We start from the raw sequence: 16,641 nt of genomic DNA, 5'->3' as shown, positions 1-16,641 counted from the left end.
CTTCTCAATGCACAACATAATAATTATATAGAAAAACGAATACACCAATAACGTCAAAAACAATGACTAGATAATCTAAAATAAATATTGTTTTTTGTTGTTTTATTTGTTTCTTTCTTTCTTGCAGGTTTTGTCTCGAGGAAGAGTCCTTATCGCTAGCCAAGTAACAGTGAATGTGCAAGATTTGGTTTTAATACATGTGCCAGTAACTACGTCAATGTCACCTTCGTCACATATTCTTGTGTACTACGTCAGAGAAAACGGGGAGGTCGTTGCTGATTCTCTGGCATTTGAAGTGCAAGGAGTATTTAATAACAAGGTGATCACATTTATTGTAACTAACTTTTAATAGTCGAAGATGTTACAATGAGAACCTTGTATAACAACATACATATAAAGGGAACATCAGAATGGTCCATTTGGAAAATAAATATATGTTTTTGATATATAAGAACATTTTGAAAACACAAAACGCAGGCGTGTATACAGGAATTTTAACAGTGGGGGTCAAGACTGTTGTGAGCGAAGTTTATAGGGTGTGAAGTCATGCTCACCGAAAAATGTTTTGGAAAAAAAAGAAGAACATTTACTCAAACGGGAATTGGGAGGGAGTGGGGATCGACCCCGAAAACCTCCCCTGCACACGCACCTGAAATGTCAACTGGCTGGATTCTGTAATAAATTCCATTTATTCTGTAAGGTCACGTGTTATGGTGTCACTTGGATTGTCTATATAAATTGTTTTAGTTGTATTTTCTCTCAAAAATTACTTTCTAGGTTTATATTTTATAATTAATTTGTATTTTCCAACTATTGACATTGTCATATTAGCTTCCCAATAACCGTAGATTAAGACTGAGTTGAGTTACCGTTTAGGAAACATTTTAATCTTTGCCGCAGGTGTCCGTCAAGTTCAGCAAGAACTCGTCAGAGCCTCACAAGGTCATCGAAGTCCACGTGACCGCTGACCCTAAGTCGCAGGTCAATCTGCTCGCTGTTGACCAAAGTGTGCTTCTACTTAAAAGCGGAAATGACATAACTACTGATGAAGTATGTATGCTTTGTTACTCAGAACTTTCACAATTTATTTTATAAGTGTGTAAGGAAATTTTCTCATTGTGTCCAAACATATTTGCAAACTTTTGATAGGAATGTTTGAAATATTGAGAAAATGTCTTGTTTCTAAAATGAATCAATTGGGTTTTTTATTGTTTATTATTATTATTATTATTATTATTATTATTATTATTATTTGTTTGTTTGTTTGTTTGTTTTTATTTTTTTGTTTGTTTGTTGTTGTTGTTTTGTTTGGGCTTTATTTTTTAATTTTTAAAAACAAAATTGGGTGGGGGGTGGGGGGGGTGGGGGTAGCTAATGTACATACAATGTCTATTATCATAATAGTAAATGCCATATTTCACATTAAAAATGATGTAAAAAATAAGTTCCACAAATTAATCTGTTTCTACATAAGTAGTACATACACAAAATGAGGGATATGCTATTACTACAAACAACTTAATATATCTATATTTGTGTAACCCATATTGCCGATTGTTTATATATAGATATAGATGGATTGTTTTATCGCTATATGTGTATGTATTTATGTAAGTCATTCTCCACCATTGTTCCGCACTATTGTACATAATATTGTATTTCATTGTTATACTGCTGATAAGTTGGAAAACTTAACGCAATAAAGAACTTGAAAAAAGTCTTTGCATAATTAACTCGTCTATATCAACATTTTAATGCTCTGTACTGGCCATAGACAACAATCTGGTTAATTACTGTAAAATATGTCACCCGTTTTTGTTTTCTTTTTGAATTGATGGCAGGTATAACCGTTACATTTTAAGGCCAATGAAAAATAAAATAGCGGGAAGGCTCGGCCCTTTTGTGCAACTTTAATATATGTCCCTTTAATTTCAATAATGAGATCCTAGTTTCAGCCTCTGAAAATGGACACTAAGGTTGATTAATCTACAAACATGTAACACATATGGATAACGTTACAATAACGTAAGACTGTGACGTTGAAACGGGAAATACTCTTTAAAAATAGACAATTACTTCTCAGAGGTACGTGAGCGTTTTTAGAATTATATAAAAAAAAATAATCTCATGGTATTATCCCCATTTTATTAAAAATATGAGAATGACCAGCAACAACCCTTTGGAATTTCGAAAATGGATGATCTAAACCACAAAATGTAAATAATGTCTATTTTTAATTGTCACCCCCCCCCCCCCCCAAAAAAAAAACAAACCCCACAAAACACAAAAACAACACCAACAAAACAACAACAACAAACAAAAACAACAACAACAACAACAACAACAACAAAAAAAAAAAAAACCCCGGCTCTAATAGGGAAGCACGCGCGGTAGTGTTTAAAAACTCGAGTCTGTCACTATAATGAATATTCATGGAAATGACGAATGTACGAGTCGAGAAAAAGCGCACGAGTGGTCCACAAATAAATTAATTTTATAGTGCTAGAACATGCTAACACTTTCAAAGTTACTTTTTGCAAATACTAATTAGAATTAAGTGCTCAAGTTTCATGCAAATGACAGATTTGTATGTTCGGTAATAATGCACAAGCTGGTGCTCACCCTCCCTCATACCAATAACAGTAATTTAAAGGTTAAAAATAGGTTTGTTTTGTTTAACAACACCACTAGAGCACATTTATTTATTAATCATCATCTATAGGCTGTCAAACAAGTGGTAATTTTCAAATATAGTCTTAGAGAGGAAACCCACTACATTTTCCTTTTATTAGCAAGGGATCTTGTATATGCACCATCCCACAGACAGGATAGCACATACCATGGTATTTGATACACCCGTCGTGGTGCACTGGCTGAAACGATAAATTGCCCAATGGTCTCACCGACGGGGATCCATCGTAGACCGACCGCGTATCAGGCGAGCGCTTTACCACAGGGCTACGTGCCGCTTCTTAGTTTAAAGGTGACCTGGTGTGTCCTGTGCATACCCTTGATTGCAATGCTTTCTCCACATGCAGGTGACAGGTAAATTGAAGAGTTTCGACAAGGGTAAACAACCCGACTTCAGCGAAGATGTACACGCTGTCTCCACAGGGGCATCAAATGCTAGAGGGATATTCCAGGTAAGAGTGAGAGTAAGCTGTTTAAGTAAAATATTGTCCACCTAGACGTTAGGATCAATACCGGATACATGACAAAAAACCCTACAAAATACAAAGCCTTGTAAATATTTAGCTAATGAATGAATGGACGTTTAATGACACCCCTGAACAAAAAAAACAAACACTGGGTGTCCAAACATATTTAGCGAATATTCAAAGAATGTGCGACCGAAATTATGACTGTTTGCATCCCCGTCCAATCCACGTATGCATGTACAATCAAATCTTTCACACAGTCCGAGCCGACATAAGCAATGTTAATAACCTCTACCCGTCAATGGCCGTCATAAACAACGTTATTACCCATATGGTTGAAAATATCTTGGTACACGCTTCGGATTTTGTTACAAATAAAAAATGCATTTGGAGGTACTCGGTAAGTTAATTGTTCAGTATAAATGTATGTTCAGATTTATCACATTTTTGTGTTTTATTTTGCTATTAATATAATTTTGACACTCTTGCTGGTTATAATGTCTCAAATTTGATTTTTATGTTTGTTGTACAAGTTTCTTCTTTTTTTTCAGAATGCTGGTGTAATAGTGTTTTCCGACGCCAAGTTTGATTTTTATCAACCATACATACCCTCACGCCCTGGCATGATGGGAGGAGGTAATCAGTTATTTCAGGGGGATGATTAACCCGAATTTATCCGGCAACCACCGTTTCTACTGACACAATATGATGACGGATAAAGCAAAGTCATATCCTGCTACTAGCAGGATATGACTTTTGACGTCACTCATGTGACGTCACACACATAGCTACATTACAAAATCGCTCATTTGACCTCTAGGTCATCGTTCAATGTGTTTGAAATAACAGAAATAATAGTTCCACCCTTAATTTTTATGGTCTGCAGGGTAAAGATGGTAACGAGTTAATGACGTCAGATATCTGCTGTATCCTGTTGAGGTTGAATGATAAATTCCCATTATTTCCTTCAGAGGATAAAGCAGATATCCGACGTCATTAACTAGTTATACTCTATCTACACCTACCTTACACTGGTCAAATGACATATTCAAATCTACTTTAAAAACACTAATATATGCTAACTACATGGGGTGGGTAAGGTTGAGTCCAGTGGCGTAGGCAGGATTTTGTATGGAGTGGGGTGTGGGGTGGCACTTGTATAGTGGGATATGACACAGGAACCTTTTTAATGTTATTAATAAGCGAAAAGGTAAAAATTTCCCGGGATTGGGGGGGGGGGGGGATGCCCCTGCCCCACCCCCGGCTACGCCACTAGTTGAGTCAAATACTACAACTCCCTCCCCCCCCCCCCCCAAAAAAAAAAGAAAGAAAAAAAACCCTATAGTCCGTCCCATCATTTTGTAAAACTGTTGTTTTTTTTTGTACATAATTTCAGTGTGGTTTGACATAAGAAGAAAAGTAAATGTGTTTTGGAAATAACAAGAAAATACTATTTTTGTGTGCAATCATTGCCAATGTACAAATCAATCGCCTCAAAAATAAATAATTTGTAGTAAATTTATTAGAGTAAGAAAAAAGCCTTCCCTGTGGGACGGACTATAGATTGCATCATTATAGATATACTGTTTATTACATTTATCATATCTTAACAGTCTATTTTCCTAATTAATTTTATCAAGAAAACATATATATATATCCATAACTTACCCATGATATCCATGTCATAAACCCATGTGATAATTTAGAATATTAACCCGTGTAATAATGGTTTAAAGGTATATAATAATTTAAATGTATATGCAAATTTGCAAAGTCTTTAGGTAATAATATGTTGCTGCCAACGGGTCATTTGTTTACAATCTAACACGACCTGTATACCGCTGTGCCACGTTTCTTAACGCGGACGTTCGCGGCGGGCGTTTTCGTGGTCTATGCAACGGTATTGTAATACGCAAACGTTTTCCAAAATGGCTGACCAAAACAGCAAAAATGCTCGACTTTGCATTATTCTCAAATAGTCACCTGACAGTACAAATAAGGTCTTGAAACGATTAGTGATATACACATATGAATTTTTTAAGAGCATAACAGTTTTGTGTGAAAAGGCAAACGAGAAATGTTTGGCATCCATTTTTGTTCGCCGCGAGTCACTTTTCAAAATTGTTAGCTAATAGTGGAGCAGAGTAGCAAGTGCACTGTGCATTTTATGGTACAAACATGAAATTTGGCACAATAATTATGTATGCAATAACGACCATTTCAAGATCGGGACCTATTTTGAAGGTCACGCGTAATGACCCTGGTGGCCATTTTGAATTTTGCCACATGTGAAGCCTATATTTCTCTATTGTAGGTGCTATATAGCCTTCTGTCAAATGATTTAGTAGTTTTAAATTAGTAAGCCTATTTTAAATAATGATTAACTAATGTAGACATGAACTGTCGATATTAACAACTTCCAAGATGACCGACAAAACTCAAAATAGCCAGATTTCGTTATACATAGAACCTTTTGTTCCTTATTATAGTAACTATTTTCGGCTAGCAGATGGATTAGTTTAGTTTTAGATTGTAAACCTATGTTAATGTTATTTTAATAATACAGAACTATTAATATCATTATAAGTTAAAAAAAAAGGACAGTCAAAAAATAATTCTAAATGGCTGCTAACATCTAGGTTTAACCATGAAAATAATTTCCATAGCCTTCTGATTGATACATTACTTCAGTTATAGTTATTAAACTAACATATGCTTTTAGAATATTTGTTGGTGTGCATATAATGCTAATGCTAAACAAATGTAGACATGAACTGTCCACGTTAACAACTTCCAAAATGGCCGACAAAAAAAAAAAAAAAATGTTTAAAGTATTGTAGTAACCATTTTCATCCATCAGATGGTTAGTTCCGGAAACTTATGTAGACATGGTATGAATAATATAGATTAATAACTTCAAAGACAGTATGGCTGCCAATAGTATGCACATTTAACCATGCATAAAAGTAATTTTATACATAGAACATTATGTTAAGAATTGTAGTAACCATTGTTTGCCAGCAGATGGATTAGTTCAGTATACGGTTGTAAACCTGTGTTAGTATGATATGAATAAAATATAATGTAAATATATCATCATTAATAGCTTCAAAGAAAGTATATATATTTCAAAATGGCTGCTGGTATCCAGATTTAATCAGGCATAAAAATTATTTCTATAGACTTCTGACTGGTAAGACTGGTAAATTACTTCTGCTGGAAGTCCTGAACAGATGCAGAGAGGAGTGCATTTTAACACGTTTGCAGTGCCCACGGACTTCCTTCTTACAACCACCATTTATCAGTTGGTAACATATCTTTGATGCTTCTGGGATGGTGGTTCAGAGCGGCTGCCACTCAGTCAAGACCTTAGTCCACTCTCAGTCAGAAGGAATAGGCATATGTGGTTCGGGAGATAAACACATATGATAGATGCTACTAGTAACACGTCAGTGGAAATGATGTGCATTATCGTCTTTAAATGTTGCCTGGTTTAGGCACATGCTTAATCAGCTTTTCAAACGGATTGCATAGCGTTCACAATACGTTATGTAATCTTTATCCATGTAATTGTATGCACTAAATTACAATATGTTTGTAGTTGGTAGCTTTAATTCATACGTGTATGTACATCATCAACTATTCTTGCATCATATTAATGTCAGTTTAATAACTGTAACTTAAGTAATTTGTCAGTCAGAAGGCTATAGACATTACTTTTATACTTAGTTAAATCTGGATATTGGCAGCCATTTTGAATTGTTGTTATTATCTTTGAAGTTATTAATGATGATATTTATATCAAATTAACATAGGTTTCCAACCTTAACCTTAACTAATCCATTTGCTAGCAAAAGAAAAAGAGTACAATATGTAGTAGGTATTACAAAATATAAAATGTGGTGAACATTTTGAATTTTGTTTGAGTTTGTTGACGTTGACAGTTCATATATACATTTGAGAAAAATATTAAAATAAGTTTACTAACTTAAAACTGCATTAATTTATCTGATAGAAGGTTATATGGCACCTAAAATAGAGCAAAATGGGCTCCCCATATGACAATATTCAAAATGGCTACCAAGGTCAATACACGTGACCTTCAAGATGGGTCCCGATCTTAAAATGACCGTTATGGTATACAGAATCATTATGCCAAATTGCATGCGTGTACCTTAAAATGCACAAAATTCTCCATATGTGAACCTTCTCTGCTCCACTATAACGTTCGGTTTGCTCGCGGCGAACAATCCCTTTCTTAAAGGGACACGCCCTAGTTACGGCTAGTTGTTAACCATTACGGCGTTGTTTTTCGCTATTAAACCCATTTTTTTTACAAATACAATTGCACTTTACTTATATTTTATTATTTAGAATACACATTTCCATTCACCTGAAGTGCTTTTTGGTAATCCTGGTAATCCTGATGTTTGTAAAACCATGAAATGCAATTTTTGTATTTCTTAAAAAGCCACGCGCACTCGAGAAAAAACCGTTAAGCAAGCAAGGTCCAATCTATTTTTAGAGGGAATCTTCCTGTGTAAACGTCACAGACGTTGGTATACCACGTGACCGTTATCATTTTGGTTCGGTTTGTTTTCTCGTGCACTGTTCGCGCAATCAACATCCGATTTGTTGTCGTTTGCTTGTTGTTCATTTGTGAGATTTTTCTTCACAGTTCATGAACATTTTCAGTAACATTAAAGTTCAGACAAGTAAGTGTCTCAATACAAAACGTTACAAACTCTTAAAACCAATAATTTTGCTAAGTCTTACGATATCTGGAGAGGGGATACAACCAGGACAGAACAGTTGGAACATGTCCAGGAGAGGTGAAAGTAACGCACCACAAGTCTGTGCGCACTCTGTCGTGACGTAGGCATTGTTGTGTTTCGAGCGACATCTACCGGTGACATCAGAATACTAACTTTCAAAATTATTTCAAGCAATTGGGACATTGGGATTCCCATGGTATTTATCGATATAAAACCTGCCTTTTCACTCCGTTTGATAAAAACGTGATCTAAGTGTGTTACAGGTTTGTAGATTAACCAAATTATAATTTATTTTCGCTGGATGGAACTAGGGCGTGCGGCTTTAACGCTAACGACAAAACGTGTTGCTAATGTCCGCGTTAAGAAACGTAGGTCCAGCGTAAAGTTTTCACAAAATTTATTTTAAATGCGTGACGTCAAACTAATTTGTGCCCAATCCTAATGACGTCATATAATCGATGGAGGCGACTTTAAGTATAGTACCGAGATTGACTAAATATCGAATAGAAATGTTATTTTAGAAGTGTCGTCTAGTTAATCCGTATACATAGACTCGGTTGATATTTTCTATTTTAAAAAAAAACCGCTCGTGACGAATCCTCTCTATATATTTGTTTTGTTGTTGGTCAGTACAAACATTTATCTTACTACTTACCCATGATATCCATGTCATAAACCCATGTGATAAATAGAGGATAATACACGAGTTACCAGTTAGTATAAAACTTATGTCCCGAGTGAAATAATTTTCAGTTGTCAAATAAAATTATTTCACGAGGAACATAAATTTGGTGCCGAGTTTGTTATTCTATTTATTACCTGAGCTATTTTTCCCTCTAAAAGCCTTTTTTTTCGACACACATGCACGTGCATGTATAGAAACGATATAAACCACTTTACGCACTGTTCTGAGTATTGCTATAACTTTGTAATTTAATCACGTTCATAGATAATTTTCAAAAACAAAAGTTCTCTTTATTCTGCTACAAAATCTATAATGATTTGCATTAAAATGACATTTTGTTCTAAATTTAACACCAACGTAAACGCCAACTCTTTAAACTACATGACGTCATTGTGTGTGTTTGCCAAATCGTGATGACGTCATATTTAGTACCGACAAGGTCATTGGTTTCTACGCGTCAAATCATCCAATAGTATTTTTCGTTAAACCAATGCATGATAATTTTTCGTTAAAGCATCCAATAGTATTGTTCGTTAGACCAATGCAGTGAGAAATTATGATTTTTTATTTTCCCCGTTATGAGTGCTTGCTGGGGTAATAAACTAAATTATCATACATACACACATAAGCATATACATACACAGATACACAGACACAGACACAGACACAGACACAGACACGGACACATGCACACACACACATACAGACACATACACATACATACACATACACATACATACACATACATACACACATACAGACACACACATACAGACACATACACATACATACACACATACAGACACACAAACACACACACACAGAGAGAGAGAGAGAGAGATAGAGAGAGAGAGAGAGAGATAGAGAGAGAGAGAGAGATAGAGATAGAGATAGAGATAGAGATAGAGATAGAGATAGAGATAGAGAGAGAGAGAGAGAGAGAGAGAGATAGAGAGAGAGAGAGAGAGAGAGAGAGAGAGAGAGAGAGAGAGAGAGAGAGAGAGAGAGAGAGAGAGAGAGAGAGAGAGAGAGAGAGAGAGATACACAGACATACATAGAGAGAGATAGACACACAGACATACATAGAGAGAGATAGACACACAGACATACATAGAGAGAGATAGACACACAGACATACATATACATATACAGACACAGATACAGATATACATATACAGACACAGATACAGATATACATATACAGACACAGATACAGATATACATATACAGACACACATACAGATATACATATACAGACACACATACAGATATACATATACAGACACACATACAGATATACATATACAGACACACATACAGATATACATATACATATACAGACACACATACAGATATACATATACATATACAGACACACATACAGATATACATATACATATACAGACACACATACAGATATACATATACATATACAGACACACATACAGATATACATACACTGACACGTCTCGCTCCAGTCAGTGCACCACGGCTGGAATATCAAAAGCCGTGGTATGTGTTATCCTGTCTGTGGGATGATGCATATAAAAGATCCCTTGCTGCTAATAGAAAAGAGTAGCCCATGAAGTGGCGACAGCGGATTTCCTCTCTCAGTATCTGTGTGGTCCTTAACCATATGTCCGACGCCATATAACCGTAAATAAAATGTGTTGAGTGCGTCGTTAAATAAAACATTTCCTTCTTCTTCACTGACACGTATCAGACATGTATACATGTGCACTGTGTTATATATTATTGTTTTACAGGTTACCCAACTGTTTATCGTAAGTATACATGTACATCGAGTGTGTAAAATGTGCCTGGGTGGTCTGTTATCGCTGATTTATTCCAGTAAAGTCAACCCTAATGATTGTTTTACCCCGTTTTCCCCACAGCTAGTCTGGTTGTATAATTTCAAAATAAACATATTGTGGTAAAAAATAGTAAAGGAAATTTAATTTTAGATTTTTGCGACCACTAGATTATAATGTATAATGTAACAGAAATTTTCAAAGTTCTTAGTTATGTAAATTTTTGTGTTGATTATGTTTAGTTAAATTGTACTGATTACAAAAATGTCACTACTTCTTCTAGAGTGTTAGGTTTAGTCACAGAATCTCACTTTCACTATTTTTAGGAAATGTTTTATGAATTTATGAGATTTTTCACTCCAAAGGCATATACAGAACACTATATTGATGGCTTTGTTAATGGTATTTATTAACACAAATATTACATAGATATTCTGCATGTTCTACTATACATGTATAAATCAACAACAAAGATTACAAATAACAAATGGACAGTTGGTCGTACTTTTCGTCGATGACATGATGAGTCATCACGTACTAACCCCCACAGATAGTCACCCATCATGTTACAGTCCCATTTCCCTTGATATCGTCTTTCCATAGTTAATATATCTTGGTGAAAACTTTTCTATTAACTGTTCATAATTCCCACTTTTGTTATTCCCAAGGAAATTTTCAACCACTTCTCTAACGTTTCGTTCCTTTGATTCTCATTTTTTTTCTTCAAATTCATGTGACTGAAACATCTTGCGAACATCTGGTCCGGTGAAATTACCACCTTCGATTTTTGTTTTTGACAGATGTGGAAACATGTTGGAAATGTATTTCAAAGCTTCGCCTTCTTTATTCAGTGCTTTCAAAAAGTGTTTGACAAGCCCAAGTTTGATATGCAATGGAGGAATAAGGACTTTCTCTGATTCTACCAAGGGCTGGAACTTCACATTCTGTGTGCCTGGAATAAAGTGTTCTCCTTGAAGCCAGTGTCTTTTGCGGTGTTGTTAAGATGTACCACGACTGTCCCACTATTTGTACCTGTTGTAGTCTATAGTTTCCAGAAGACATGTTACATTTTCGTAGTTTTCCTTTATATGCACAGAGTGCTCAATTGGTATTGATGGATACTGATTTCCATTGTGCAGAAGAACACATTTGAACTGTCTAAGAAGAGACGCCAAGTCATTTGGTTCATGATCAATACCCAGTTCTTGAAACAAGTTCTCAGTGTCATTACAGAAACATAAATCATCTTTCATCGAAAAATATTTTGAGAACCTTTCAATTATTTTCCTAGCAGCTGTAGTCCAAAAGGTTCCACTCCATCAGTCTTGATGTTAGAAACTTTGCATTAGACTTCGTCATCCCGAGATCTCGAATCAAATCATCCAGTTCCTACTGGTTTGGAAAGTGTGGTTGCTTTCTTTTCTTCGTCAGTATAACCAACGTAAGATTTTTCAGATTCAGATTCAAAATGTCCACCCTCGCTCTTCAAATCTTTAGCATGTGGTCTCGGGACAGACAGTTCTTCAGAGTGTGGAACTGGAGCAATAGATGGTGGAATATCTGGATATGTGATATATTGATTTTTTGTTTTCTTGAATCTTGAAATATCCACCATACAGACGTAGCAGTCATTCTCGTGGTTCTATGGTTCTCTCCACATTTGGGGTATGGCAAAGGGCATTGAGGGGCGGTCAACTCGCATGTATCCCTCAAAAATCGACCAACATGTACCACAAACTACGTGTGGAGCTCATTATTTGTTTTGATCCCCAATCTTCATGCCAAAGTATAAATCATAAGCTTGTGCAAATTTCGTAGATACTTTGATTCCATGCTTTACCCGCCTTGGGCCAATGTAGAATCCACAAACTAACAAAATGAATCGCCAGAATGTAAGCAGCTTCGCGATGAAGACATTGCGCACCTGAAAAATACTAAGTTGACCTATGCACGTATAGGCCAATATATACACCATCTGGGGATGGGGTGGGGTGGAAATGGGCACTAGAACATTTTAGAAAGCACTGTAACATTCTAGATAGCACTGGAACATTCTAGAAAGTACTGAAACATTCTAGAAAGACCTAAAACATTGCAGCCATTGGATAATTCTAGAAAGTACCAAAACATTCTAGAACACATCAGCTATTAAAAGGTACTGGAATATTCGATGCTTGGAACTTAAAGAATGTGGAATATTTTTCTAAAATCTGACATATAGTACAAATTAATGCCAAATGTATGCTTAATCTAACAAAACTGAATGGAAAATGCAAAAATATTAGCATAATAAAATGTTTGTTACATTGTCTAATACTACATATGCGTTAAATAATGTGACAAATACATACATTGCTACTCTCGCTACGTACGACTAAAATTTTTTATTTTAAAAAGTAATTTCAAAATGTCTTGTGATCTGGTACAGAGCTCGCCTGGTCGCGATCGAGCTAGTATTGAAATCCTCCTCTCCCTGTGTCCCTTGTACTTCCTTACTGCATTCTGACCAACACTTCTGGGGGCTGGATGCTGTGAAGCTTCCACAGCGTGTGTCCTTTGTGTACTTCCTTTCTACATGCTAACCATCTCTGTTCCTATAGGCTGGAGGCTATGGAGCTTTCTCATCTTGTGTTCCTTAAAATATGTATACCTAAGCAAACTGATTTACCGACAACTTTTAAGGGCCTACCATAATTAAAGGTTTTTAATTTTCTTATGTTATTGTGACCTTGACATACACGATCATAGGTTATTGCCTTGAACCCTTTATATATTAATAGCCTTTGTACAATTAACTCAAAAATATATAAATATCAATGGGCTGGCACTGAGCGTAAACAGCGGTTTCTCCATGAATCCTTGGCCAAGAATAGAAGGTACACAAAACAATGTACCTTACGTTTTCTGGCTAAATCAATAAAAGTTTCAGTTTTTCTTTTTAAACTGACCACAAAGAACTAGGATATCAAATACAAAGCATGTACACATTGAACTGTAAGGCCACGCGTTGTACTACCTGTCACTCATCATGTATATATTTACCGATTAAATATGATTTCGTTTTCTGATAGTAAATTAATATACACATGTATTTGGTTGTAATATTTTATGGCTACATGACTGAAGATGAAACAAAAAATGAATAAATAATTTTGTGGAAAAGCTGCCATTATGCAAATTTGATAATGTCCATTTAAGATTGGTTTCCATACAGTCTATAACACATTGGCGTCCGACGCAGAAACGGTTTATGGAAAGACGGTGGCAGACGGACTGCGTCGAATCTGCGATGATCGGTGACTTGTTTATGGAACGCAGACCTTAATCTTTGCTGTTTGTGGAGGGTGGGGGTGGGTGGGGGACGTAGACCATTGGTAATGCGCTCGCTTGATGCGCGGTCGGTTTGGAATCGATTCCCGTCGGTGGGCCCATTGGGCTATTTCTTGCTCCAGCCAGTGCACCACAACTGGTACATAAAAGGCCGTGGTATGTGTTATCGTGTCTGTGGGATGGTGCATATAAAAGATCCCTTGCTACTAATGGAGAAATCTAGCAGGTTGTGTATATACAATGCTTAGGCTATATACCCGCGTTAAAGGAAAACAGGCATCGTAAATGTGGCTCATGGTTTTTTTGTTATTCATTCATAACTGCGTCCGGAATCTGTATAGAGTTTGTATGCTATAATATGTTACGTCTTTCTTTCTTTACTTTTGTGTCTATGTCTCTCTGTCTGTCTGTATTTTGTCTCACTCTGTCTTTCTCTCAGTCCGCTGGTCTCTAGATAAAAGTCAGTTAACAAACTCATTCAGTTTACAGCATGTCGATTAGCTAGAAGAAGGGGCAGTATTTACCTCAGTCGGTTGAGTGCTCGCTTGGAGTGTTTGCGTCGCAGGATCGAACCACCTCGGTGGGTCCATTCAACTGATTGTTTTTTTTTCTCTCGTTCGATGATTAATTAATCAATGTGCTCTAGTGGTGTCGTTAATCAAAACAAACTTTACTTTAGCTAGCAAACAAACATCTCTCCGTTCTAATTATAGCCGGTTTGCGGCATCACTACCACCGACAAGAGTTTCGATGCAGAACGGAAAGCCTGTCCTGAAAGAAGTGGAGCGAGTTCGAAACCTCTTTCCCGAGACATGGCTATGGGTCAATAAAACAGTTGGGTATGTCGTTACTCAAGGAATCTTACTAGATTTGGTGTTATAACAGTCACGCAGGGCTCGAAATAGCGGTCTTTTTTAAAGCCAGTAGGTGACAAAAATTCACCTGCTAAAATTACAAAAATATTACAGGTCATTTTTCAAAAGATAGATGAATGTAGGGTCATAACATATTCTATTTAGCTGAGGCTGAGCTGCTCGTGGTTGTGCTGTGTTTTAATTTTATGATGCTCTAATATGAATCTCTGAGGTGGGAGGGGGGAGAGAGAAATTCATGTAGCTATTTTGTTATAAATATTTTGATATAAGACAAACTTTACTAATTCTAAATCAAATATTCCTGATAATTGTAACAAATCCGCCATTGTCTGAAAGGGCTGTTCCTTTCATTCGAGCCTGGCGAGAATCATATTTGACTCATCTTGATAGCGTTCTTCGCTTAAAATCTAAAGTCCTTTTTTACATACCAGATAGCGTAGTTATATTGAAACAGACATGGAGTAACACGTGCAATAATCTATAATAAAATATAGCTCAAGTCATTGAGAAAATATCACACTGGGCAAAATACACTCATTAACACTGTTTAGCGGGACGTAGCCGAGTGGTAAAGCGTTCGCATGATGAGCGGTCGGCCTAGGATCGATCACCATCAGTGGGCCCATTGGGCTATTTCTCGTTCCAGCCAGTGCACCACGACTGGTATATCAAAGGACGTGTTATGTGCTATCCTGTCTATTGGATGGTGCATATAAAAGATCCCTTGCTACTACTAAAAAATAAAGTGTAGCAGGTTTCCTCTGTAAGATTATATGTCAGAATTACCAAATGTTTGACATCCAACAGCCGATGATTATTGAATCAATGTGCTCTAGTGGTGTCGTTAAACAAAACAAACTTTACTTTACACTGTTTATTATTATTATTATTATTATTATTGTTATTATTATTATTATTCAGTGCCAACGGGTATATAGATATCTCTACGACAATCCCAGACACCATTACGTCATGGATTGCCAGCGCCTTTGCTGTCAACGCTGTCACTGGACTCGGCATAGCACCAACAACCACAAAGGTTTATTTCATGAATTTTATATATTTTAAATTAAAACTACTAGTATTAGCCTCAGTGCTTGTTTTGTAAACGTTTCCAAAACCATAAAACCCACCCAAACATACTAGTAGTAGTATGCTTTTCTTACATCATTCCTGGAGCATTGGTAACAATTAAAACACCCAGGACACTTCACCACGTATCCATTGGCACGCGTTTGTTTCACAGACACGACGTTATAACCATTATGAACAAGTAAACAGAGCCTCACACCATCGTTGCAGTCAGGTTTACATGAGGTTTACATGAGGTTTACATGTACAAATCACAACTTACAAAACAAAATTATTGCCATTGAGATGGGATACACCTAAGGTTCAAGGTCATAAAGTAAATAGTTAATATGTCATTGTATTATAAGAAAGAAAGAAAACAAAAAACATCTAATAGTCATGAGTGTTGCACTGCGAAATATACTGACGCGATAGAGAAACTTTACAAGGCTTGAAATTGTATTATAGAAAACCAACAAACGGTAATGGTGGGATATGAAAGTATCATGAAGTTCAATAGCTAAGCAAACGTCACAATGCACGTCGTGATACAGTGAAACCTTTCAAAACCAGACCCTCTGTAAACCGGAATTCCCTAAAAATGGGACATTTGTCACGGCCTTTTTTTAAAATCAGTAAATAGCATAACCTCTTAAAACCGGACATTTTACTTGGTCCCGAGGGTGTCCGGTTTAGAGGGGTTTCACTGTACATGCAAAGGTGTTTGTAAGGTTGTCACGGGGATTCTATAATACCCGTAACTGAATAAAACACGATTATCAAAATATCTCTCCTAACTGTATATCTATTAGATCTCTCTGTAACAGGCTGTTAAACCCTAGTATGGCTCGTCTCTAGGTATGATCAGAGATACGATCTTATATAAAGTATATATTTATAGCACGTTTAGCTCACTAGAAACACAACAAAAACACA

General features: G+C 36.2%; 1 protein-coding gene across 1 annotated transcript in view; it reads left to right on the top strand.

Annotated features, from left to right (window-relative positions):
• LOC121374511 (CD109 antigen-like) overlaps positions 1-16,641 on the top strand; it is a 64,544-nt gene that overhangs the window by 23,467 nt on the left and 24,436 nt on the right. The window contains exons 15-22 of the mRNA XM_041501612.1: positions 128-319; positions 901-1,050; positions 3,039-3,143; positions 3,710-3,794; positions 10,385-10,402; positions 11,779-11,870; positions 14,396-14,598; positions 15,556-15,673. Of these exons, the coding sequence (XP_041357546.1) occupies positions 128-319; positions 901-1,050; positions 3,039-3,143; positions 3,710-3,794; positions 10,385-10,402; positions 11,779-11,870; positions 14,396-14,598; positions 15,556-15,673 (963 nt within the window). The remainder of the gene's footprint in view (positions 1-127; positions 320-900; positions 1,051-3,038; positions 3,144-3,709; positions 3,795-10,384; positions 10,403-11,778; positions 11,871-14,395; positions 14,599-15,555; positions 15,674-16,641) is intronic.

Source organism: Gigantopelta aegis, chromosome 6 (assembly GCF_016097555.1).
Source record: "Gigantopelta aegis isolate Gae_Host chromosome 6, Gae_host_genome, whole genome shotgun sequence".
NCBI lineage: Eukaryota > Metazoa > Mollusca > Gastropoda > Neomphalida > Peltospiridae > Gigantopelta > Gigantopelta aegis.
This window is presented reverse-complemented; position numbering and strand designations above follow the sequence as displayed.